Source organism: Siphateles boraxobius, unplaced genomic scaffold (genome assembly GCF_051911475.1).
Source record: "Siphateles boraxobius isolate OS27281-9 unplaced genomic scaffold, OSU_SipBor_1 130, whole genome shotgun sequence".
In the NCBI taxonomy this organism is placed as follows: domain Eukaryota; kingdom Metazoa; phylum Chordata; class Actinopteri; order Cypriniformes; family Leuciscidae; genus Siphateles; species Siphateles boraxobius.
The window spans coordinates 31,961,090-31,987,146 of record NW_027508734.1 but is presented as its reverse complement, the minus strand read 5'-3'; the positions used below and the strand labels follow the sequence as shown (position 1 = coordinate 31,987,146).

General features: G+C 41.7%; 1 protein-coding gene across 1 annotated transcript in view; it reads left to right on the top strand.

The window, feature by feature from the left end:
• Nucleotides 1-26,057, top strand: part of itfg1 (integrin alpha FG-GAP repeat containing 1) — a 142,670-nt gene that overhangs the window by 15,936 nt on the left and 100,677 nt on the right. Inside the window, exon 7 of the mRNA XM_077229264.1 lies at nt 18,405-18,454. Coding sequence (XP_077085379.1) covers nt 18,405-18,454 — 50 coding nt within the window. The remainder of the gene's footprint in view (nt 1-18,404; nt 18,455-26,057) is intronic.

The following is a 26,057-nucleotide window of genomic DNA, read 5'->3' as shown; positions in this document are numbered from 1 at the left end:
TTTTTTTCTGATAATGTCAAAGGCTGTCCTCAGCTCAATTGTAGGAGAGAGGTTAAAGACACCACAACCTCTTAGAGCTTTTCCATTGAAAGGACAGTCTAAAGTCCTTTAGCTTTGTTCTTCCAGCTCACTTTACACTCTTGTCACTTTCAAAACACTCCATTCTGTCATTAGCCTATTTATCAAAGTCTCATTCACCTGTCATCCTCAAGTCGTGATCGTCTGATCTCATCGACAGCATTTCGGCCCTTTAGGACAGCCTAGTGTAGCTCGTTGACTCCCTCAAGGGCATGAGAGATGGAGTCATGGATGGTTGGCTGAGTAACAACTGTACAAATAAGTAGCGTTCCACCTTTTTAACCTCTGGGCCCGCTGATGCCTTCAGACAGTGGGCAGACTGGAGGTTTTGTTAGCATTGGTGGTATGATTTGTTTTGTTGAATGTTTGATGTTGCAGCTGGGGTCATTTCATGAGCATCTCTTTGTCCATTCATCTTTTACAATGAAAGAGATTATTGTACTGTGAAAACATCTTGTATCTTTCAGAAGTCAAAACTTCCAGCCCAGAATGTGCTCAGGCGTCTCGTTCTTACATCTTTTGGCATGTGCTAAGACATAGGGAGAGAAAGCAATGGTTTCACTCGTTCTGACGGCACGGTGGCTCAGAGGCAGAGGAAGTTGCTCACGGCAGGCGAGCCGATGATAATGGAGATCATTTGGTGTGCAGCATGTCAGCATTGTTTGGAACTAACGAGAGCTCAGAAGTTGTGAATGCATCGTAATTAACTACCAATCAGCACCTTTGCTTCCCCTCTTTTGTCATTTAGAGCTGATGTGCTTTTGTCTCATGAAAACCTGCTTTTTTAGCCTCCATATTGTACATGGACTATGTTCGGAATGGCATACCTCCTGTGCATACAATATTTATTAAATAGCTTACTGTATACTACCCATGTTAAAAAATAGTAAGTGAAGCAGTACCCTGAAATCTTGAATATTAGGTCTATATATTTTTAAATATTTCTATATTTGGAATCACCATTCCTCTGTGCAGATTAAAGTATGTCCTGTTTATATTTTAAGGCAGTATGATATCAGTGATGCAGAGGGAATCCCGGAATCCACTCCAGTCATGAAAATGGAATTTACTGTATAACGCAGATGTCAGGTAAAACGTGAAAATTGATGGATGGATAAATAAATTGAAATTAGAGCTGTACAATAAATATAATAATAAAATATATAATATAGTATGCGAATATAAAAAGTGCAAAAAGATTGCTAAATAAATATAATCTTGTTTTGCGTGTCTCTGTGTGAAGGAGCGGAATGGTTTCGTCTACTACATACTCAAGTATGCGTGACGCTCATGGTGTTTTCAGCGTCTGCTGCCTTACAATATGAAAACAATATGAACATCTCCAGAACTGCTCTGGGAGAACACTTAATGAGCATTTCGGCACTTTATTTGAGAAAAACATTTTCAAATACTCTCTGAAACTCAAAGGTCTTAGCTACAACCTGTCAAAATAAGTGTTCGGTTCAAGAAGTTATAACATAAATATTATAGTATTTTAGGTTACAATAAAATGTACTTTTCAAAATAATAATAATAAAAGGATAACATTTTCATTTGATTTACATTTTGAAACATTAATTAAATTAAGTTTTAGGCCTATGCATTTATTTGATTACCACCATTTTTGATATTTGTATTAAATCATAAAATACAGAATCCAGAAAAATTCATACAGACAAACCAGAATTTCTGAATAAAATGCATTTCATAGGACTTGAAACTTGAACATTTGAACAACGTGAAACGCTTCCGGGTAGTGCATTCAAATGTGATGCATATTTGTCTGAGTAAGATTTATGTAAAACTAATTGTGTAGCCTAAATAACCTTGTGTACATATTTGTCATAAAAAAATCCAATTGATTATATGTAAACCAGTCTCATACATTTTAACATTTTGAACCTTGCTTGTTCCACAGTTAGCCATATCTAACTCATGTTCATACATTTAACTGCAATTATTATTATTATTTTTACAATCAATAGATTTATGTTGAGTCTAAGAAATTTGAATAAATGCATTTTGAAAATATAATTATTTAAATAAAATAATTTAGATGGCACTTTTTGGCAAATGTACTAGGTTATTTGGGTGTTCTCTGCTACAGAATCTGCATTTACAGACAATTTGCTTGCTGTGAACAGCAGTAAATATACTATATAGTTAGTGTAGTAATAGTAGTGTGCTATTCCCAACATAGCAATGCTATCCTTGCATCTTCCAGTAATGTGGATGTGGAGTAAAGGTATGTTTATATTGTGTTTTTGAATATACACCCCTGTGAAATACCATAAGTGTTTCTGGAGATCTGTTTCTATCTCTCAAGGTGACTGTCAGCAGCTCTGGCTTTCATAGAAAACGCTTTTGTGTGTAGGATATAAAAAAACACACTCGTTAGCTTCCTATTAACCTAAAGCACTTTAACTGCATGTTATTAAAACTATTATTTAGTTTGATATTATTTTGATTATCTTAGATTTTTAATGTGACAAAAAGTGTGAGGAAGAGAGTAAAGCGATCTGCTGCAGAAAGTATAAATGTATGCATATATCATAAATGCATTTCCTTTACACAAATATCTGAACCGCACTGGATTTTTTTAAGAAGTAATTAAATTGAATGTAATTATATATTTAAAATAATAAAAATTACTTTAATTATATGTAATGTTATTATAATGTGTTTTTAATTGGTTTAACAAAATTGAATTTCAAGTGCCTCCTGGTTTGGAAGACACTATATTAGATGATTTAGGCTTATTGTCTGATTTTAATGGCAGGCCGAGAGCAGCGGTAGAATAACTCATGCACACAATCACCAAAATCATCACAGCCCTGCTGTCAACATTTTGGTGAGCTATATGTTAGTTTTGGGATGGAAGGTACTGTATGTGCTTATCTCTGTTGGCATGGAAACCACTTCCTGTGAAATAGAACGGTGTTTGTGATTCGGGTTTCGCTCTCATGCTGAAATACTGCGCCCAGATTATAGCCCTGCAGGTTTGACAGACAGACGGTTCGATGAACTATGTGACAAAATCCATCATGACTTCCTCTCATCAGCATTGAGTTTGTCAGGATATCCACTATTAACCGATTGGGAAAGGTATATGCAAATGTGATCTAAAAGTTTCTAGAAGCTAGAAGCCACATGCAATTACACTTTAAATGAAATTTTCTAACTTCTAGTCATGCAAAAAGCCAAGAAAGTGTGAAATGGGTGCTTATGATTTTTAGAATTAATTCAAGCTGACAAAAACACATATACCAAACAGCATTGATGACAACTGAGAATAGCAATGGAAGTCCATTACGTTGTGTTTCACTCTCTGTTAGAGAATCATGCTGTTGAAGGATATTATGTGTTACTTCAAGCTATAGCATTCGGCCCCCGACTAGGAAACTTCCACGGTAATGGAACAATCTTAGTTGGAGAGAAAGATCGAATGAATGTGTGGAAGTGTGAGGATGTCTTTTAAAGGACATTTCTGTGTATTTGTGTGAGACTGAAAGGTCTGTTATGTCTGTGTGTGTGAGAGTCTGTTAGTGGAGAGGTGGATCTCTCTGCTGAAACGAGAATGTAATTCAGTTGTAGTATGAGAAAGTGAATTTTGTTGTGGAGTATGTTGTAATCCAGCCACCTCAAGTGCAGAAGTCATTTTTCGCAATGAATGCAAAACGTTAAAAATATGCAAGATTTCCTGTACTGCTTTAGAATGAAGTGAATTTAATGTTCCAAGTATTAATACTTGTGTATTATATTTGTATCATACTGTGTAAGCTTGCATGCACTGGTAAAAGAAACACAAAATGTGTGCATTTCTGTATTTGCTTTAAAGTCACTTAGACTTAGTATGTGATTACAGTGTTATCTCAAATTATCGTGACAAGCCTACTGGGTGATATAGTTTGATGTTTTTCAACCTTTCAACAACATACAATATACATGTCAATGAGTGCGTTAACATGCACGTTCTTAACCCTTAATCGTCACAGCTAGATTTTTGCCCTTTACACTGATTTCGCCCAGCATGTAAACCCACTAAACTGCTTTCTCTTGGCTTATTGAAGTGCGCATGTGTGATATATGTGACTGGAACGTGTCCTTACTTTGAATTTAAGCACATCCATACAGAGCGAGCATTTTGCAGTAAGAGAGGAGGAAATACAGTATATCGCAAACTTCGACTTTTTCCTGACCCCAAAAAATTATAAAAGTGCTTTTATTTCGTATACAGCAGAACAAGTGGTACAGTCAAAATGCTGCATCTGTACCTCCATGAGAGGTTAATATATGAGCCGTAAGTTTCCCCTTGACATGTTGCAATAGTCTTCTTCGCTTTATTTAACATCACAACCAACATAACAAATGAAATACGCGGAGTCAGAAACACAAATTAATGCGCTTTGACGTCACTACCAGGAAATAACCTGATTATATTGATAGTCTTGTAAACGCAGTTTACTTGCGTTGTTGGATTATTTGTTTGCATGTAAAACGATACTCGGTTACTAACGTAACCTCGGTTCTCTCTAGAGAGGGAACGAGTATTGCGTAAGTTTAGCTTACGCTACGGGAAAGATTCATCTTCTCGAGATACTGAAGCCAAAAAATTATCCTTAATTTTGTATTCCTTGTCAACGCAGTGCAGCAGCTAGCAGACCTAGAGCAGGCCATCTCGCGTGCTCATTGGCTGCCCTGCGGGCAACTGCTGCAGCCTACCAGTGAGCCCGCTGACTTCCCCCCCCAATGAAGGGCGCCCGCTGACTTCCCTGGTTTTCGTCGACTGAAGCGAAGTCGCTCGTGGCGCGAGCACGGCCGGTTACGCAATACTCGTTCCCTCTCTAGAGAGAACCGAGGTTACGTTAGTAACCGAGTATCGTTCTCTTACGAGAGGTTCTCTCGTATTGCGTAAGTTTAGCTTACGCTACGGGAACACTTTGTCAACGCCGTGCGCGCCAAGCATCCACATGAGACCCCGAGCTTTCAGGGGAACCCCATAAGTGGAAAAAATAAGGTGGCCAGCCACGCGGGCCATCACTTGTACATAAGCACACATAGGGAATACAGAGCAGTGCGCTGGTCTGTATAGGCACATGGCACATACCCTACTTAGTGCAGCTCAACCAGGAGAGCTGAGTCATGTGAGAGTGATCTGAGCAGGAGATCTGGGCAGAATACACCTCTCCTTCAGACTGACAACAGTTTAGCCTGCAAGGCAGGAACTTCTAGGTTATAAAACCTGACAAAGGTAGACGGGGAGCTCCAGCCCGCCGCTACACATATGTCATGGATAGAAATTCCACTGGACCATGCCCACGAAGAGGCCACGCCTCTCGTGGAATGAGCCCTGATGCCCAGAGGGCATTGCAGACCTTTTGACGCGTAAGCGGCCGCTATAGCGTCTACTATCCATCTGGACAGGCTCTGTTTCGAGGAGGCGAAACCCTTGGTGCGCCCACCAAACGAAACAAAAAAGCTGTTCCGAACGCCTGAAGGAGGCGGAGCGCGTAATGTAAAACCTCAGCGCTCTGACAGGGCAGAGGAGATTCACATCACCTTCGCTGTCAGATGCTGGGAGAGCTGACAACGAAATAACTTGCGCTCTGAATGGAGTGCCCATCTCTTTAGGGACATAGCCATGCCTAGGTCTGAGGATGACTTTAGAGTCATTCGGTCCGAACTCAAGACACGACGCGCTGACACACAGCACACGCAGGTCCCCTACACGTTTTACTGACGACAGTGCAGTCAGAAAGACGGTTTTCAGTGATAGATATTTCAACCCCACGGTGTCTAGCTGTTCAAATGGAAAAGCTTTCAGGGCCTCGAGGACCAATGAAAGATCCCACATGGGAACCGACGGGGGGCGCGGCGGATTCATCCTTCTAGCTCCTCTAAGGAAGCGGATGGCCAACTCGTGTCTTCCCAATGACTGGCCGTGCGTCGATTCTGCAAACGCTGCCACGGCCGCCACGTATACATTGAGCGTGGATGGGGACCTTCCCTTATCCAACAGCTCTTGTAGGAAGGTGAGCAGATGCGCCACCCCGCATGTCCGCGGGTCCAGACCTCTGTCGGTGCACCATCCAGAGAAAACCGACCATTTAGACGCGTAGAGCCTTCTCGTGGAAGGGGCTCTAGACTGCGTGATCGTGTTCATCACTCCTTCTGGCAGGGCAACGAGTACCCGTTCATCAACCATGCATGCAGAGACCTGCGCTCTGGATTGGGATGCCAGATCGTGCTGCGAGCCTGAGAGAGGAGATCTGCCCTCACCGGATTCGGCCACGGAGCTGTATGTGACAGCCCTGCTAGTTCCGGGAACCAAATCTGATTCTCCCAACGCGGGGCTATGAGGAGCACCGAGTGGCGCGTTTCCCTGATTCTCTTGATCACCTGTGGCAACAGAGAGACCGGAGGGAAAGCATATAGCGGGAGGCTGGGCCAAACCTGGGCCAGCGCGTCCTCGTCCTTCGAACAGACCGTCGGGCATTGAGCGTTGTCTTTTGACGCAAATAGGTCGACTTCCGCTCTGCCGAATAGGCGCCACAGTTTCTGGACCGTTTGGGGTGCAGGGACCATTCCCCTGGGGGAACATTGTCCCTGGACAGTTTGTCTGGGCCGTCGTTCAAATGGCCAGGCAGATGCGCCGCCCTCAGCGAGCGCAGGTGCATCGGAGACCAAATAAGGAGGCGTTCCGTCAGATTGAAGAGATTTCTGGATCTGACACCGCCCTGACGGTTTACATAGGATACCACAGACATGTTGTCCGAGCGGATAAGAACATGCTGGTCCTGTATGAACGGGAGGAAGCACTTCAGCGCGTTCTCGACCGCTATCATTTCCAGACAGTTTATGTGAAAACCCTTCTCCTGGTCTGACCACTGGCCAAAGGCCGGTCTGCCCTCGAACAGTCCGCCCCAACCCGAGTTGGACGCGTCTGTCGAGATGACTTTACGATAAGAGATGGTTCCCATCATTACTCCCTGCTGGTACCAGTCGGCCACTAACCAGGGCTGCAGAGCTGCTATGCAGGCCTGAGTCACTCTGATTTTCTGGCCGCCAGACACCTGGCGCAACACGTGAGCATTCAACCAGCGTTGGAGCGGGCGCATGCGCAGTAGGCCCAGCTGGAGCACCGCTGCAGCTGATGCCATACAGCCCAACATCCTTTGAAATGTTTTCAAAGGGAGAAAGCTGCCCTTCTGGAAAGATGGGGCTAGGTGGTGAACACGGCGCGCGCGCTCTGTGTCGATAAACGAGCCGTCATGGTCACCGAGTCCAGTGCTATTCCTAAAAAGGAAATTGACTGGCTGGGCAGTAATGAGCTCTTGGTCCAGTTGACCGTGAGACCCAAGCTTTCCAGATGACTGAGAAGCACTGTTCTGTGAGATAGCAGTTCTGTCTCTGACTGTGCCAATATCAGCCAATCGTCCAGATAGTTCATTATTCGCAGCCCCTGACTTCTCAGGGGGGCGAGCGCCGCGTCCATGCACTTTGTAAATGTACAGGGTGCCAGGGACAGGCCGAACGGCAGGACGGTGTAATGATATACCTGACCGTCGAAGGCGAATCTCAAAAATTGCCTGTGACGGGGTACTATCTGAATCTGAAAATAGGCATCCTTCAGATCTAGAGAAATAAACCAGTCCCTCGGGCGAACGTGCACGAGGATTTTCCTGGTCGTAAGCATTTTGAACGGTCTTTTCGCAAGCACTTAGTTCAAATGTCTCAGATCTAGGATAGGTCTGAAGGCTCCGTCCTTCTTGGGTACGAGAAAATATCGGCTGTAAAAGCCTGACTCGCTCAGAGAAGGCGGTACCTTTTCTATAGCCCCTTTGCACAGCAGCTTTGCTATTTCTGCGTGAAGTAGGTGTGCTACTTCCGCATTCACTATTGTCGCGGTCCGGGCTTGAAAGCGCGGGGGGCGGCGAATGAGTTGAAGTGTATACCCCTGCTTTATTGTGCTCAACGCCCATTCTGAAATCCCTGGGATAGTTTCCCACGCAGCTATGTGAGCCGCTAGGGGGCGAATGGCCTCCGGGTTCAGACCGCCGCCATTTGCGGGCTTGTGAAACTGAACAGGAGCCGAAAGCGCGGTGCGCGCGCTCTCGGTTCTGGGCAATGGCTGCTTGCTGAAAAGCCGAAACCGGCTGATTTATGTGAGATGTCCCAATCATAAGGGATGGGGAACAGTCTTTTGTCACTTTTTTTTTTTTGACGCGCGAGCAGCGCTCCGGGCGGGAAAGCTTCCTGTAAGCGTGAGCGCGTGTGCGCGGGCACGAGACTTTCAAGTGTATTTGACGCCCCGATCATAATGGATGGGGAGCGTTTTATTACTGCCCTGCGTTTTGTGATAGCACTTAAAACGCGCGGGCGGAGCCCGGGGGGAGGTTTGTGTTAGCAAGCGTGAACGCACTCTGGCGGGCACGAGACTTACATCCATAACCTGCTTTCTTTTGTGAAACTGACCTGGAGCCGAAAGCGCGGCGCGCGCGCTCTCGGTTCTGGGCAATGGCTGCTCGCTGAAAGCCGAGACCGGCTGATTTATGTGAGATGTCCCAATCATAAGGGATGGGGAACATTCTTTTTTCATCTTTGACGCGCGAGCAGCGCTCCGGGCGGAAAAGCTTCCTGTAAGCGTGAGCGCGGGCACTAGACTTACAAGTGTATTTGACGCCCCGATCATAATGGATGGGGAGCGTTTTATTAATGCCTTGCGTTTTGTGATAACACTTAAACGCGCGGGCGGAGCCCGGGGGGAGGTTTGTGTTAGCAAGCGTGAACGCACTCTGGCGGGCACGAGACTTACATTCATAACCTGCTTTCTTGATCGTGTAACAGAGCGGGCAGATAGTGGGCACAGACTTGTGGACACATTTCTTACATTCAACACTCGAGCGGCTTTTCTGCGCTTCATGAGAGTGTGCTCTGTGAGGTTCGGAGTGCTTATGTGTAGTGGTGAACACTGGGGCATGGGCACTTTCATTGCACTTACAACACCGACGGCATGAGCCGGACCAGACATTAAATACTCTTTTTGAGATTTTTCTGGGTCGTGGGCACTTTCATTACACTTACAACACCGACAGCATGAGCCGGACCAGACATTAAATACTCTTTTTGAGATTTTTCTGGGTCGCCGTGAAAACGGCGTTTGTTTGCAGGCGAGAGGGTCAACAAACCGGCTCGTTGGCTGCTAATTGAACCACTGCAGTAGCCTGTTTGAAGGGGACTGACAGGGAATAAACTTAAACATGCACGTCTTTTCGGAGGCGATGTGTCTGTTAGTAAGTTAAGCGTGAGCGGGCACGTAACTTACATTCTTAATCTGACATTATACTCACTTGAGATTTCTCTGGGTCGCCGCGAGAACGGCGGATGTGTGCAGGCGAGCGGGTTGCATTACCGGCTCGTTGGCTGCCAAATACACCACTGCAGTAGCCTTATCTAAGGGGACTGACATGTCGAGACATTTCGACGGCGGCGCGCAAGCCCGTCCGGGTCATGCAGAGAGCTCGAGAGGGCTCTGCATGATGCGCGAACGGGGACACGAGGGCGGGGTAGCTCTCTTGTAACGTAAAGAGAGCTAGCCGCGTGCTCGTACGTGTCCCTCGGCCTCATTCTCAGATGCGACGGCAGTGAGGCTCGTGAGCGGCAGCTGCGCGTCGGTGAGGAGAGGCGGCGGTGTTGAAGGCTTCGAGTCGAGCCCGCAGGGTCGACAGCGGAAGCGCTTCACAGCCGGAAGTGCGAGGCGTCTTAAAAAAGACAATCGCTGCTCTTTTAGAATAGGTTTTAGAATAGGTTTTAGCAAGGTAAAGGATACGTCGCCGGATAGCGTAGCTCGCACGGATGGCTGAAGGTGGCGAAGACGGCCGGCTTCCTCAGCGCTCTCCTAAGCTGGCTGTCCGCTGTTCGACGACGGCGGTGGCTTCTCTCAGATCCAGCGATGCGAAGAGCTCGCTGAAGAGACGAAAATCAGGGAAGTCAGCCTACAGCCCCTAGTGTTATACGCTAAGCCACGCCCATTCTGGCGGGCTATGACGCTATGAAGGCGCAGGCGCCCTTCATTGGGCGTGACGTCACGCCGGGCTCACTGGTAGGCTGCAGCAGTTGCCCGCAGGGCAGCCAATGAGCACGCGAGATGGCCTGCTCTAGGTCTGCTAGCTGCTGCACTGCGTTGACAAGGAATACAAAATTAAGGATAATTTTTTGGCTTCAGTATCTCGAGAAGATGAATCTTTCCCGTAGCGTAAGCTAAACTTAAGCAATACGAGAGAACCTCTCGTAAGAGAACCAAACAACGGGTTATCAGTGTACTGGGGCCGGTTGAATATAACCTAGCCATTATGTTAAGACAATGTCTTAAAGGGATACTCCACCAGTTTTTCTTATTAAACTATGTTATTCCCTTAACTAAGACGAGTTGATACATACCTCTCTCGTCTCAGTGCGTGCACTATATCGCTCTGTATTGCCGCAAAACTATGTTAGCACTTAGCTTAGCCCATGCATTAAATATGGGCCAAGCAGAGAAGCGACCAAACACTTCCACGTTTTCCCTATGTAAACACAGTTACTCGAGTAGTGTAACTTGACCTGGGCTGGTGACACAAAATAAACCGTTGCGCTTTTCTAAGCGTTTAAAATTGATGACTATATTGTATGGCGGAATACCATAACAAGTGCTTTTGAGCACTTCGACTTGGCGCAATAATATCTTCACTCGTGAAAAGTCATCTTACCGGCTCCCGCTTCCTCTCGTTGTATTGACGGAAATGTCAGAGGGAGAGGAAGCGGGAGCCGGTAAGAGGACTTTCCACGAGTGAAGATATTATTGCGCCAAGTCGAAGTGCTCAAAAGCACTTGTTATGGTATTCCGCCATACAATATAGTCATCAATTTTAAACGCTTAGAAAAGCGCAACGGTTTATTTTGTGTCACCAGCCCAGGTCAAGTTACACTACTCGAGTAACTGTGTTTACATAGGGAAAACGTGGAAGTGTTTGGTCGCTTCTCTGCTTGGCCCATATTTAATCCATGGGCTAAGCTAAGTGCTAACATAGTTTTGCGGCAATACAGAGCGATATAGTGCACGCACTGAGACGAGAGAGGTATGTATCAACTCGTCTTAGTTAAGGGAATAACATAGTTTAATAAGAAAAACTGGTGGAGTATCCCTTTAAGTTCTAGTGTGACCCACTAGCAGTTCAGGGGCAGTCAGTTTTACTTTTCGGTATTAAATTAGGCTAATCTGCGTTTTTATGTAACTGATTTAAAAAAGTTATGAACAGTCTTAAAGTAAAAAAATTGGTGTCTAACTTGTAAGACTAGTCTTAGCGGTTTATACAACCGGCCCCTGGTGTGCATGTAAATGTGCTCAATTATGTATTTGGTCTGGAAATCCTTAATGGTGTTTTTGTCATGTCATGTCATTCTCATACGCTGTTGACGTAGTGTAAACAGCGCAGCGCTTCTGGGTTCTACGTCAGAACGTAGGCTCCCTATTGGCTAGCTCACACACATGATCAGTGTCGAGCAAATAGTGAGCCTACGTTCTGACGTAGAACCCAGAAGCGTTGCGCTGTTTAAACTACGTCAACAGCGTATGAGAATGACATGGAAGAGAAGAGCTTATTGAATAAAGTTATTTTAGTACACTAAAAATATTATAAAAATATTTTTTTTTGCACACAAAAAAGTATTCTCATCGCTTCATAACATTAAGGCTGAACTACTGTAGTCACATGGACTATTTTAAAGGGATACTCCACTTTTTGGGGAAATAGGCTCATTTTACAACTTTACAACAAGTTTTACCGTTTTTGAATCCATTCAGCCGGTCTCCGGTTCTGGCGGTACCACGTTTAGCATAGCTTAGCATACATCATTGAAGTGGACAAGACCATTAGCATTTCTCAACAACAACAAAAAAAGACCAAAGTGTTTCGATATTTTTCCTATTTAAAACTTGACTCTTCTGTAGTTACATCGTGCACTAAGACCGACGGAAAGCAGCAGGCGTAATGATATGATGCAGCCCAGTTGACGGAAGGTAGCCTATTTTAAGGCGCTGCGTCATATGATTGCGCCTGCTGCACCCATGGTACGGCAGTAAAGTTTCTTGATTATTACGCAGGAATGAGAGTATAGTTCCTAGCCATATCAGCCTAGAAAATCGCAACTTTACATTTTCCGTCAGTCTTAGTGCACGATGTAACTACAGAAGAGCCAAGTTTTAAATAGGAAAAATATCGAAACACTTTGGTCATTTTTTTTTTTGTTGAGAAATGCTAATGGGCTTGTCCACTTCAATGATGTATGCTAAGCTATGCTAAAAGTGGTACAGCCAGAACCGGAAATCGGCTGAATGGATTCAAAAACGGTAAGACTCAACAGTTTAACTCTGGGGGAGTTGTAAAATTAGCCTGTTTCCAAAAAAGTGGAGTATCCCTTTAACTATGTTTTTTTCCACCTTTCTGGGCCTTGAAAGTTGCAATTACGTTGCTGTCAATGGAGGGAAAGAAAGCTTTCAGATTTCATCAAAAATATCTTCATTTGTGTTCCGAAGATTAATGAAGGTCTTATGAGTTTAGAATGAAATGAGGGTGAGTAATTACTGACAGATTTTTCATTTTTGGGTAAACTAGCCCTTTAAGTTGCAATAACGCTCACACAAACTCGCAGGCTGTAAATGTTAAAATCATAGGTTAAAATATTGGGTGCATTTTTTATTACTTGCTTTTGTGTTTCGCCTCCCTCCATCATTTAACGCTAGTGTGAGGCGCGTATGTGATGAATGACGTCAGAGAAACGTCTATAGGCTATAATCGATTATGGTCTATTACTGCATCAATGCAGAAACAATTAATTTCAACACCCTTAGTTATTTTTATATTTTAGTTATTAGAAGAATTTGCTATAAGGAGTATATTTTAGTTATTTTATTTTTTCAGGAAACCATCCTTAAAATTGTCCTAGCAATTCCTCATGTCTCAGAATAATTTTCCTGGAAGTGACAAATGTAGCTACAATTAGAGCATTGTTAAATTCTGTCATCCAAGCATCTACATTATACAATATCATGGTAGAAAACGGCTTGATAGCATCTGTCCTAATAAATCATTCTGCCATTGTTTGTGACCTCGCTCCAGTGGAAGTCTTCTGCTGGATTTGTTTTTTGGTGTGCTTTTCAGTTTCGTAACTTACAAAACAATATAATGCTGTGCGAACAAAGTCTCGGAGGAACTGAGTAGATTTTATTGATCTCGCTTTCTCGCTCATTTCCTCCTTTCTTTTCACTCTCCTCTTGTTGTCACATGTCTGCCGCTGAACACGTTCGCTTTGCTCTCTCTTCTTCCTTCCCTTTGCTCTGAATAAGAGGGTGCTGGAAAGGATGGCAGTAGCAGTTGAAGGAGTTTTGGAGACAGATGCTCTTGTATCTCTCCTCGCCTGTCTCTTCTTCCCGGAGTGCCTGTCTCTGCCTCCGTTTCTGCTATTACCCATAATGCCTCAGGAAAGGCAGTTGGAAAATAGTGATTCTCCAACATTTCTCAGCTGAAAGAGTGCAGGCCACTGCTGTGCTTCCTACTGGGTGCTCGTTTCAATTCTGTCATTAGATATAATTGAAAACTGTTCCCCCTCCAAATGCATAAGCCCCGCTGTGACTCATAGTATCACAGATTTGCAATGCACGTTAGCTAGTTTATATGTGTGTTTTTTCCCCCCCTATATTTTATGAAAGTTTGAAATCTTACGTAATCACTTTTAGGGATGCTATTGTCATTACTCCACTTGCCATGTTGTTCCACATGTGATGGTGGAAGATCAATGAGATCTGTCTCATTTTCCCTTCTGGCGACACGACTGGCTTTGTGTGTGCCGGAAAATAGAGGCACAGCGATTTTAGCACCACATTGTTTTGTAGCTTGTAAGACAAGCTTTATATAGCTTGAACAGTAACAATGTTTCTTTATGCAAAGTGATTTTTGTGGCTGTAATGTTTCATGCTCAGAAGTGCCCTTTTTTCCATTGGCATTCAGGGGTTCAACAAATTAAACATCAGACTGCTTGTTTTGCATATATTCATTTCTTTAATCAGATTTAACTTTAACTTTAGTGTCATGTAATTTTTATTTGTTTTCTCTGAAAATCAGTCTGTATAATGTTTTAATAACACTTCACATATAATGTATGTAGATTTTCCTCCCCTCTGTCTAACTATCCTCCCTTCATGACACATAATGTATAGGTGCTCCTCAATTATTTAACTCTGACGGCCCTCTCAAATATTAATACCTTAATGGAGGGACTGTGCCAACTGGGTAATGTAAAAAGAAAAAACAGTAAACAAATAATGTGCACAAGATGCCATAGATGTTAGTGTAGGAAACGACTGCATGAAATGAATCGGAGTGCTAATCAAGGCATATTTTAGTACATTACGGCAACATGTATAATCAAATTATTTTGATTAATTGTCTGAGATTCACATTACTCTCTGTCACTCCCTGTTATGTTCTCCAGCGCTTCTGATTAACCAATTAAACTGGACATTTGTGTCAGAAAGGATTGTTGATTCTGCTGATTCTGTGCTGATTGGTTTCAACGATGGAGGCATGTAAACACAACACACATGTTCAGCAACTAATCGAGCGTTTCTTTCAAATTAACAGAGTTCTCCCTGTGGTTTCTAGAGCTTTCCTATCCACCCGTGACCGCAGCATCATTGCTAAGCTAAATTCATTCCTGAAAACTGTCAATGGATGTTTAATTGAAACTTTTATTTTATGTTGTTCAATCTAAACAAATTAGTCCACAAATAATTAGTAACAATTATTCCACGGTCATACCTCTGAAAATTAAGCTGTATATTTTGGACTTGAGAATATGTTGTTTACTTGTTACTCAGACCGCCTGAAGCTAAACTCATAGATTTGATGCTATAAACCCTCCAAACTGTGTCAAAAACAGCAACTAGTTGCCCCTTTGAAGTGTCCATTGTAGTATCTTGCTGCCTTGTAAACAAAACTTTGTTTTCAGCTGGACCAGCATAGCAGCCAGATTCAGAGTTTTTTTGAAAAAACATATTTCACACGGTGAACGCTGAGTGGGGGTCCATGGCCATACCACATGAGGCCATCTTTCTTGTTAACTTTTTTACAAGAAACCAATTTAAATTGGTTGAAACTGGGCTTGAGAAACAAACATGTTTGATTTTTTTTTAAAGGCTTCAGTGAAAGTGAAGTCATTTCTGAAAGGATTTTTGAGTGTCTGCCTCAGCCTTTGCAATGCACACAATTAATATGTCTAGCACTGTCATTTATTAAAATGTAATGTGTTTTTTTAAATTTGTAGAAGTAATATAATTCGTTTTGATTTTAATGTTTTGTTGAATAAGTTGCTTTTAAGCTATATTTTTTCCTTTACTTTTTAGCTGACACCTTTTAAGTTCATCCACTGCAGACTGTTTAGTTAGTTAGATACAATTTATTCCTTCTAATTAAAATTATTGATTCCTTTAATTGCTGATTTGATGGCATTCACACAAATCTATCTTGAGAGAAATGTTAAAATAACTGATAATAACAACACATTCTAAATTAAGTGAAAATGATCCAATGCCAGATTTGCTGCTTGTATTTGCACCAGATTGTAAAAATTGTGATTTCAAAACGGCAGTCTGGAAGAGAAAAAAAAATGTCTGGGTCATGTTAGCATTTCACTTGTCAAACTGCAGAATGTGTTAGAAGCTTAAACTTTTGTAGTTGACACTTAGAATGAAAGTCGCTATTTTTACACATCAGCATAAAATCTTTGTAGGTGTTGGTTGTAGTAGGTGTTGGTTGTACGCAGAGAAGTGTGTGTGTGTGTGTGTGTGTGTGTGTGTGTGTGTGTGTGTGTGCGTGCGTGCGTGCGTGCGTGCGCGCGCGCGCGTGCGTGCGTGCGCGTGCGTGTGCGCGTGCGTGTGTGTGCGCGTGTGTGTGCGCGTGTGTGTGCGAGTCCCCAGACCTGAGTGTAATCAGCTGACTGTACTATTTTTACACATCCACCTAAAATCTTTAAAGTAAACTCACCGTCTGTCTAAAGGTGTTGGTGTATAATAATGCTTGCAGAGAAGGGTGGGGGTGTGTGTGTCTGCGAGGCCCCAGACCTGAGTGTAATCAGCTGACTGTACTAGTGGCACTACTCTAAGTCTGATTAATGAAGCTGTTTATTCCGCACCTCATCAGCCACTGCCAGCGAGCACTCCACTCCCACAGGGAACACCACTTTACCAAGAAAGAGAGAGAGAGAGAGAGAGAGAGAGAGAAAGAGGAGTGGACTGGATGGATAATAGATGGAATGTGTGAGACCTGGAGAAGTGAGATAGGCAGAGGATTTTTTTATTTTTTTAAGGACAAAATGAGAGCCAGAGGACAAAGGTTTACAGCCAGAGCACACGCTTTTGAGTTCAGTATCTGCTCTTTATTTCTTCTCAAAGGTCAGCACTAGCACAGTTGCTCTAATCGGTTCAAACATCTGTACCGGCCCACCTCATGACACTGGTTTTAAAACTTACACAGCCTCACCCAGTAATAGTCCACCCCAAAAATAAATTACTGTCATAATTTGACTTTCTTCTGCAGAACACACAAGATTTTTTGAAGAAAGTTGCTAACTAAACTAAACACTAGTTTTGGTGATCATTTTCTTCCATTTGTATTAACAAAAAAAACAGTGAAACAAATTTTCTGTCCTGCAAAAGAATGATAGACATGCATGTTTTGAATGACATGAGTACATAATGACAGAATTTGTAATGTTGGGAGGGAACAATCCCTCTTAAAGGGCCATTTTATGCTCATTGGTAGCATTTTTTTTATATTTTAATATTTTTCTTAATATTTATACAATGTTTAATATTAATCAGGTTAAATAACATATTTCAAATTAGCAATAAAATCTGATGTTAACTGTCCAATAAATGTTTTTTAGGCTCAATTTGCCTTAAAATGTGTATTTAAGTTTGATAAAAGCCAAAGCACTTGTGCAGTCCCAAGTGCACATCTAGGAAACCAGAGCTTAACCAATTGCCTGTTGCAATGTGTGTCTTATTCATAGAAATAGGAATGAAACATTTTGGTATTTATACAGTCTTTTCATTAGGGTGGGGCAAAAAAATTTCGTTGCTTCAATCAAACATTAGTATAACGATGTAATGCATCTTTGTTCATGGATTAGAATTCGTTGTTGGGTGAAGGGTGAATTACTTTTAACTAAGATGCCTGAAAAGCGATAGCCGTGATTTCCTGTCCACGCTGAAATATCATTAGTTCACAAATCCATTAAACATCAAATATGTTTTTATTGGCTGTGATAGATTTCCATTTCTTAACTCTTTTGTTTTACTCCGTGTGGACAGACACATGTTTTAAAACATTGAACTTGTTTGTTCTAAAGAAAGGAGTAAAGATAATCCTGTTTTCCATGCTATAACTCTCTTTCTGTTTCTTTTCCTCATGCATTTTTTCTCACCCTCACACCTAAAGCATTGACTGCTGTGTTTGAAAGCAGTGTAAGTTTCACAAAAATAACATGAGGCTGTTACATGCTTCTTGCTGCATCTCCAACATCCAGGCCTCTAAAATGAAGCTATCATCAAACAAAAGGAAAGAAGAACATCGACAGCAAAAGAAAATCACAGCACTCGTCTACGCCAATCAGTGTAATAACTCCATGTCGGACTCTGTCAGGAGAATCGTGCTTGATAATACATGTGGTGTGTTCTGGTTATTGAGAGAAGGACACACAACAGATGTAATCACGCAAGTCATAATGGTGATGTGGGGAACAACATCGATGTATTGAACATCTGAAATTGTCTGGATTCTGAAGACACAAACTGGAGGTGGTACCCGGTTTATATTGAGCTCAGGTTCAGTTTCACAGCTGGGCTTGTGTTTCATATGTCAATACACTGAGCTCATGGGTTACGGTTTCACGTGTGTATTCGATGTGCTTTTGTCAGTATCCTTCCATTCATTGTCTGTTGTGTTAATCTGCTTGCTGATTCCGTCCATTTTCCACTTCCCCATTTGTTTGATGAAGTCTCTTACTGTGCAGTGCTGTGTGTGTGACAGGACTGAACGAGGAGCCACAGCTGACAGCAAGATGGCACTGCTCCGTTTCTCTTTCTGTCACAGGAATCTTTACTTCCACCTGTTGATGATGGCTCTCACAATCAATGCATTACTAATTTGCTTAAATCGCAAAGCAAGGAAGTCTGATCATTTTGAGTACTAAATAATGATCTCTCTCTCTTTGTCTCTCTTTCCCCACAGATTTGTTCCTCACCACCGAATCAAATGAATTTGAGACCTGGATCAATAAGGTAGATTAGAGCATTACTTCCTTTCCTTTAATCTTTAACACTAGTCTATTAACATTTAGGAGGGAATTCCAACTGCATGCAGTCATTTATATGCATGGGCTGTCAGTGTTGTCTTCGCAAAGATTCACTAAAGAGTTATGCATATCAAGTAACGGCCAAAAATAAATTAGCAGTTTGCATGGCGATTACCAATCTTGCTTGTTGGTTTTAAGTGCCCCTTATGGGGGATGAAGCAGCCCACCTCTATCTGGCATACTTTACTGAAACTGTACAACATTACTCCCATCACAGCGATCTACCCACCTGAATCAGCTCTTTAAAACACTCAATGCATTCTACTACACCACATGTCTGCATATGCACCTAGTTATAGCACTCCTTTCCATCATTTGACAAATGGCTCCCATGATCAATAGAAAATGAACACAAGTACCTCTTTTTTTAATTAAATTCTTTCTGCGTCGGTGACATTTAATAAGAGCGCTCTTGTGAATAAGGTATGTTTGCATTGAAAAGAATAACAATGACTAAATTGAAATATTCACAGCAGTATTTGCTGTGAATGCATTTTATGTTAAACTGGATTGCGGGTGGTAGTTCATAGTTATTTTTGCACACATTCAACAGCAAAAACCTAGACTGTTAATCTGTTAATCTTCTGTTAATGTTCTGTTAATCTTAGTCATATGGACACTATTTAACACATATTTTAGATAGTAATTAAAAGTGAAAGTGTTTTGTTTTTTACTTATTTTTACTTCTTGTAAAATATTATTGCAATTAAAAATAACTGTTGTCTATTTTAATGTATATTAAAATGTAATTTATTCCTGTGATGGCAAAGCTGAATTTTCAGCATCTGTACTCCAGTCTTCAGTGTCACATGATCCTTCAGAAATCATTCTAATATGCTGATTTGCTGATCAAGAAACGTTTCTCATTATCATTTGAAATCAGTTGTGCTGCTTAATATTTTTGTGGAAACTGATACTTTTTTGATTAATTGAAAGTTCAAAAGAAATTATCACTACTGTCACTTTTGATTAATTTAATGTATCCTTTCTGAACAATGTATTAATTTCTTTAAAACAAAATCTTACCCCAAACTTTTGAACGGTAGTGTATAAAAAGGTAAAGGGAGAAAGTGCCTCCACGTGCGCTAAATTTTAGGTCACAGCTTCGACATCCGTCAGAGTTGGTTTTAATGTGTGAGAGCCTGAAGAACACAGAGTCAGAGGTCAGAAAAAGAAAGTGTTATGACAGGCAGCAAAATGGATGGAAAGACTTAAAGTAGAAAAACCTTGAAAATAAAAAGGTGAAAGAAGTAAACACAGAGTTTCATAAAGGAGCATCTCTGAGCAGGTGGGAAACTACAGAAATGGCAGATGATAAATAGTTGAACACTGTGAGCGAGAGAGAGAATTGCTATGTGCCGCAGTGACCCAAGCCGACTGTAAAAGGTCAGCATGCGTCTTCTTGAAGCACTGCAGCTTTTCCGGAAGCATTTCCCCGTGCCCTCTATTCTTTCCTTGCGTCGCATGAGTCCATGGCGCTCCGCTGCTGATGGTGCTTCAGAGATACAAAGGGAGGGAATCAGGTTAGATCGCCTCTCCTCCTCCCGCAGGGCTCCTCATCATTTCATTCTGAGAGCGTGGGGCTGGTGACAAGTGCAGGGATTGATAAAATGACATGCTGTGAAGACAGATTGGCAGGGTGGAAATATAAGAAAAGGAGGAGATAAGTGGGTGGATGATTAAAGAGGGGGAGCGATGGGCGATTGCTAATCACATCTGAGGCAGCAGCCATTTTAGACTCTGCTTAGTTCATATTCCTTGAAAGAGGCTTAACGGATCTGAATGAAAAACACAGCTGATTGGTGACTAGTCTTTGATTACTGACTCTTACACACATATACAAACAAACACACACTGCCTCTCACAATTGTACTTGGTCAAACACACACACACACACACACACACACACACACACATTACAGGGAAATGTCTCCCAGTAAAACCGGAGTAATCCTGCCACTATTTACTGTGAGGTTTTTGAGTTAACAGTCTTTGGTCACAGGCCAGTAACCTCTGCTTCCTGTAGCACACTCCGTTTTAATTACTTTCCTCTCGCTCTCCTTAAACACTTATTCCCAACCCTGATTATACACACGCGCACACAGCAGCTCCAGTGTTTGTTTAAATTGAAAAGCTTCAGCTGTAGACTGCATGCAAAGTCATTACTGTAATACAAGACGCCATCAGTCATTTCAGCAGCTAGACGGAGCCGCCCGACCAAACAAACAAGCCAGAAAATATTAGCCCTCTGATTCTTTAGCTTAGTCAATTATTTGTTTTTCCTCAGTTTAAGTTAAAAAGTTAAAGCTACAATATGTAATTTTTTTGCCACAAGGGTCGCTAACCTCTTACAGTAACAAAAGTTTTTTTTTTTGACGCATAAGCAGAATTATGGAACTTGTCGTCATGCTGATGGATCTAATAATGAAATGGATGAGTGAATACATTGATGTTTTCAACATGACTGTGGTATGAAGCAGGTCACGATTGTTAATGACAGACAGATCTTGCGAGAGACACATGTGAGTTCCGGGGATATAAAGGAATAAGGACATTTCATTCTACCGAACTACCCGCAAGTGCTGAATTAATACTCACACAGGTCAGTTTATTAGACGAATGAAACTTAGAGGTAACGCAGCGCTGTTTCACTTGGTCTACACTGTCACACTAAACTGCATTTGAGTGTGTTGAAAGTTATAATGTTATTCTACGTGTTAGTTTGTCTGTATGAGACTAACAGTAAGCTAGATCAACATTAGAATAACATACTGAACATATTCTAATATTTCATCATGTTGAGCTATATAACATTGATTAGTTTTATTTTAATTTGCTCACCTGTCTAATAAAGTACATGCAAGAGCGGCATCTCTGTCAAGTCGAAGTTTGTCACGGATGTGAAGCTCTCGGCATCTCGAAAACGCCACACTGATATTGATCCTCGTTTTAGTTCTCCTTTGGTCTCAAAGTCTGCTTGCCATGGTCCATAATGTTTGAACAAAACAACAACAGCGTGAGCGTGCCGCTAGACGTAACGCTGTTGTCCACGTCTGTCGCCATGGTTACTGTGGCAGTACGAGCGGAAACCAGAGATAGTTCGGATATTACGTCATTGACAGGCGACAAGTGAACATGGACGAGCCATTATTTAAAGTTGGAATTTCTCTGAAATTAAAAATCTTTGGGAACTTTTGGGATATTGTAAGTACACAACAGCAGGAAATATATCATTTTGGATATTTTATTACAAAAATCGTACATATTGTAGCTTTAAAGCAACATTATGTCGTTTTTGCGGTTAATAGCTCTCGGGTCCCCCTACAGTTGGGAAACAGTATTGTCTTCTACTACGGTAGAATATAGCCTTTCACCAGAAAAATAAATAAACAAACATGACTATCAGCCTGCAGACATTAGGATAGTTATCCTGAAAGATTATTTATTATAACCATCGTAAACTAGCATGCTAGTGTTTAATGTTACTAGCTACCAGATTGATAATTCGCTACTCTACTAGCATTACTTAATTCATGAAGATAAATGGAGGACCAGATAGATTCCGTAACATGGCCAGCCATGTTATTCAGCCTTTTACATTTTGCGTGGTAGTCAGCTCCCTGACTCCCTGATTTATTTATACATTTATAAACACTTTATAGATGACTGACTGCTGCGCTTGTGACAGGGTGCATGTTACTGAAATAACGAGGGTAGAGAGAGAGAGATGCTGTAAAGCAGTCGAATTGTGTAGTTTTTTTGTTGCTTGGGTTACTAACCGAAACCCGAAGTTACATAGTGCCAGTAAAAGCGATACAGACACTGTCAGGCTATGGCAGACGTGTCATTCAACCTATTGTAAGTCGATGTACCATCTCAAGGGTCTTGGAAATATATTATGAAGGTTGAAAAACTACATTGTGCTGCTTTAACCTGCCATTTGGTGAAAACACCATGACTGTGTAATTATGACTGCCCTTGGAACATTAATGCATTCACATGTGCTCACCTCATGATCCCAATCATGGCCGCCACACCACAAACTCAATCGGTGCAGTTAAACACGTGTACTAAATGTATATAATTTCAGGGGCAATACAGGGCTTCAGACTTCTGGATGTATAGGGTGTAGATAATAATATTGTTCTCCTGTCAAGGCACAGGATAGATTTAGCTCCTCTTTTATGAGATATCTATTAATGATAGAGGAACCTGGTGTCATGCAGACATGCATATTAAAAAGATGAAAGAGATTTCTCAAAATGATCTCAGGACGATCCACAATTTTCTCCCAGTTCTGCTTAAGCTTTCCAACATTGCTCCTAAACAAACAAATAAAACTGGTGATCTGAAAACTCAGACAAACATTTTAGAGTTTAGTGATCTCCATTACATTGAATTAAAGAATACAGCCAGTCTGTGTTCCTTCAAGAGGCTGCTTGTGCGATTTGCTGGGACAGAATATTCTCAGTGACAAACTCTAATAAATCTAGACATGAATCTCGGCTTTATTGTTTGCGATTGTTTTTGCTGAATAAATTTACTTATGCAACCTCTGTGCAACAATACATAGTGTTTTTTTGTTTTAATACAAAAACTTTAACATATTTTGGAATTACTGGAATTAATATTTGGAACTTCACTCTTTTAGCTTTTGAGAAAAACTTCTCAAACTATTTTATGAGGAAAAAAAAAAATCAGTTTAACCATTATCTTGCAGCCCTGCTATATCCCTGTGTATTTTGCATATAATATATTTAAAATACACGCATGTAGTGAGACCAGAGGGAGGCTCATTTATTCTGTCCTTCACTATTTATTTATTTACTCTGAAGTTTCCTCTCTCTGCTCTACTTGTTAAACAGCCTGGGATTTAACATGGTTATGGTACAGCAGCAAGAGCTATTTTGTTGAAAAACAATTAATTAACGCTATTCACTGCATAAATCTCTTAAAATGCATAGCGGCTATTATATCAGAATGCATTCTGTTTGTTAATGATCGTCAAACTGCTAGGTTCAGCATTTAGTAAGCGTTAGCAAAACGCCTCAGCCCTCAGAGAACGTTATGGCACATCATCCTTTATAGCTTTTACAATTTCAATCGTGCTGGCCGTTTTTTAACTGCCTGTATGTAGCTGGGAGGATCAGAATGATTGTAAAATATTTCCTGTCTATAAGATAATCTAAGTTCAGGCCCAGGCCAGCTGAAACAGCAATACAAATATTAAAATATTTGCCCATGATCTGGCATTGCTGATATGGGGTTAGTGGACGTGTCTTTGGAGGGTGAGCTTTTTTAGAAATTGCCATGTGAATGATGGTATGAAGCTGGTCTATAGGGGCTTTTGCACCGGGTAGTTCTAGGAACTAGCCACCAGGGTGCTGTTCTCCAAGATTTAAAGGTTCCACTAGGGCCATTTTCCTGGTTGCATTCACACCGCCAGTAGGAACTCGGAAGTGACGTAAGCTGCGCTTGTTGTTGTGATTTTGGCGCCACAGGGGACTTTTTTTTTGACAGTGCTGAGAACACCAGAGCTGATCTGTTTAACAGTCCTGTCTAATATTTTATTAGATATACTGTCTACTTTCTTCGTATAACAGTTCTATGAAAAATTATTAGCTTTTGCTGTTTGGTTGATGTCCAATTTCGTTAACTGAGCAGAAATTCATAATCATGTTTTGCTTGGTTTAAAGTTGTGTTGGATTTTCTCCTTAGCGCAAAGATTGAGTGGTTCATCTGTCACCGTTTTCCATGTTTGTTGAGTTAGTTTGTGAAGTAAGTATATACATGCTATAATCTGTGTGTACACATGGCTTTTTTTTAAATGGCGGGTGCTGGTGTTTAGTGTGCGTTTGGCCAATCAGCGTACACTTACGCCACTGGTAGTTCCTATAGTGCTGGTTTAGACCCTACCCTGAAGTAGGAGCTAATTTTTTTCCCCCAAAAGGAGTTCCTATTACTAAAAACATCCCTACCTCCTGCGGTGCGAAAATGCCAAAAACCGGTTCTTCCGCCAATAGTCCTAGGAACTATGAAAAGGTTCCTCCGGTTCGAATTTTAAATTTCCTTATCCCCTCAAAAACTAAAATTCTGTCAACATTTCTTAAATCTCACGTTGTTCTGAAATGTACTTTTTTTTATTTTTCGGTTGGACAAATAAAACGTTTTTGTCCATACAATGAAAGTAATTGGGATCAAAAACAACATTTGACTCCATTAACTTTCATTTACAAAGATATTTTGAAAAAAAATTGAAAGGGTGTCATGCAGGTTTTAGATGACATGAGTAAATTAATGTCATCAGGACATTAATGTAGACAGGACTGCTGGCAATCTATCTATTGCCAGCAGCCATATCACCCTGTTGCCCAAGACTGCTTGCCCACTGCAGTTAAGCAGGACTGAGCCTGGTTAGTACCCGGATGGGAGATCTCCTGAGAAAACCAGGTTGCTGCTGGAAGAGGTGTTAGTGAGGCCGGCAGGGGGCGCTCACCCTGTGGTCTGTGGGTCTTAACGCCCCAGTATAGTGACGGGGACACTATACTGTCAAAGAGCACCGTCCTTCCGATGAGACGTTAAACCGAGGTCCTGACTCTCTGTGGTCATTAAAAATCCCAGGATGTCCTTCGAAAAAGAGTAGGGGTGTAAGCCCGACATCTTGGCCAAATTTACCCCTTGGACTCTGTCCATCATGGCCTCCTAATCATCCCCATATACTGATTGGCTTTATCACTGTCTCCTCTCCACCAGTAAGCTGGTGTGTGGTGGGCGTTCTGGCGCAATATGGCTGCCGTCGCATCATCCAGGTGGACGCTGCACATTGGTGGTTGAGGAGATTCCCCCTTCCATGTAAAGCGCTTTGAGTACCCAGAAAAGTGCTATATAAATTTAACTAATTATTATTATATTATTATTAAATGACATGAGAAAATGACAGATTTTTTTAATTTTGTGTTTTGACCCTTTAAGAAGACCTGCTGTATATTTAATAAGCCAGAGCAAAATTAGCTCCAATAGTTCAGTAAGTTCTTAGAAATGAAAATTTCATTTAATTCTGATATTAATTTCTTCTAAATATTTTGATTGTGAAACATCAATAAATGTAATGTCTCTAATGACCCCACCCCCCCTGAGGGCATTGATTCTATCTAGTCATTTTCACACAATGCACACACATTTACTCACAACCCCTGAGGCCAACATGCCAGTGTTACAGCCCTTTCCTATTAACATCAGTGTTCAATCAATCCTATGAGACAGACCCTGTGACTCAACACGCCCTCATTCTACTCGGAGAAGATTAGGGGTGAGCAAGTCAAGTCACCATTATCTTTACATAAGCCACAATCACATTAATGCCTCCCACAATCATACACCAATCGATATTATACCGCCATATGCATGCCTGCAGTTTCAGAGCGAAGGCTCAAGGGAGTTTTCAATGGAGATGGATAAACACTGTCCACACAGAAGGAAGGAGACACTTGAGTTTTGCTCTTTACAATAATTATGAACAAAGCCCTCAG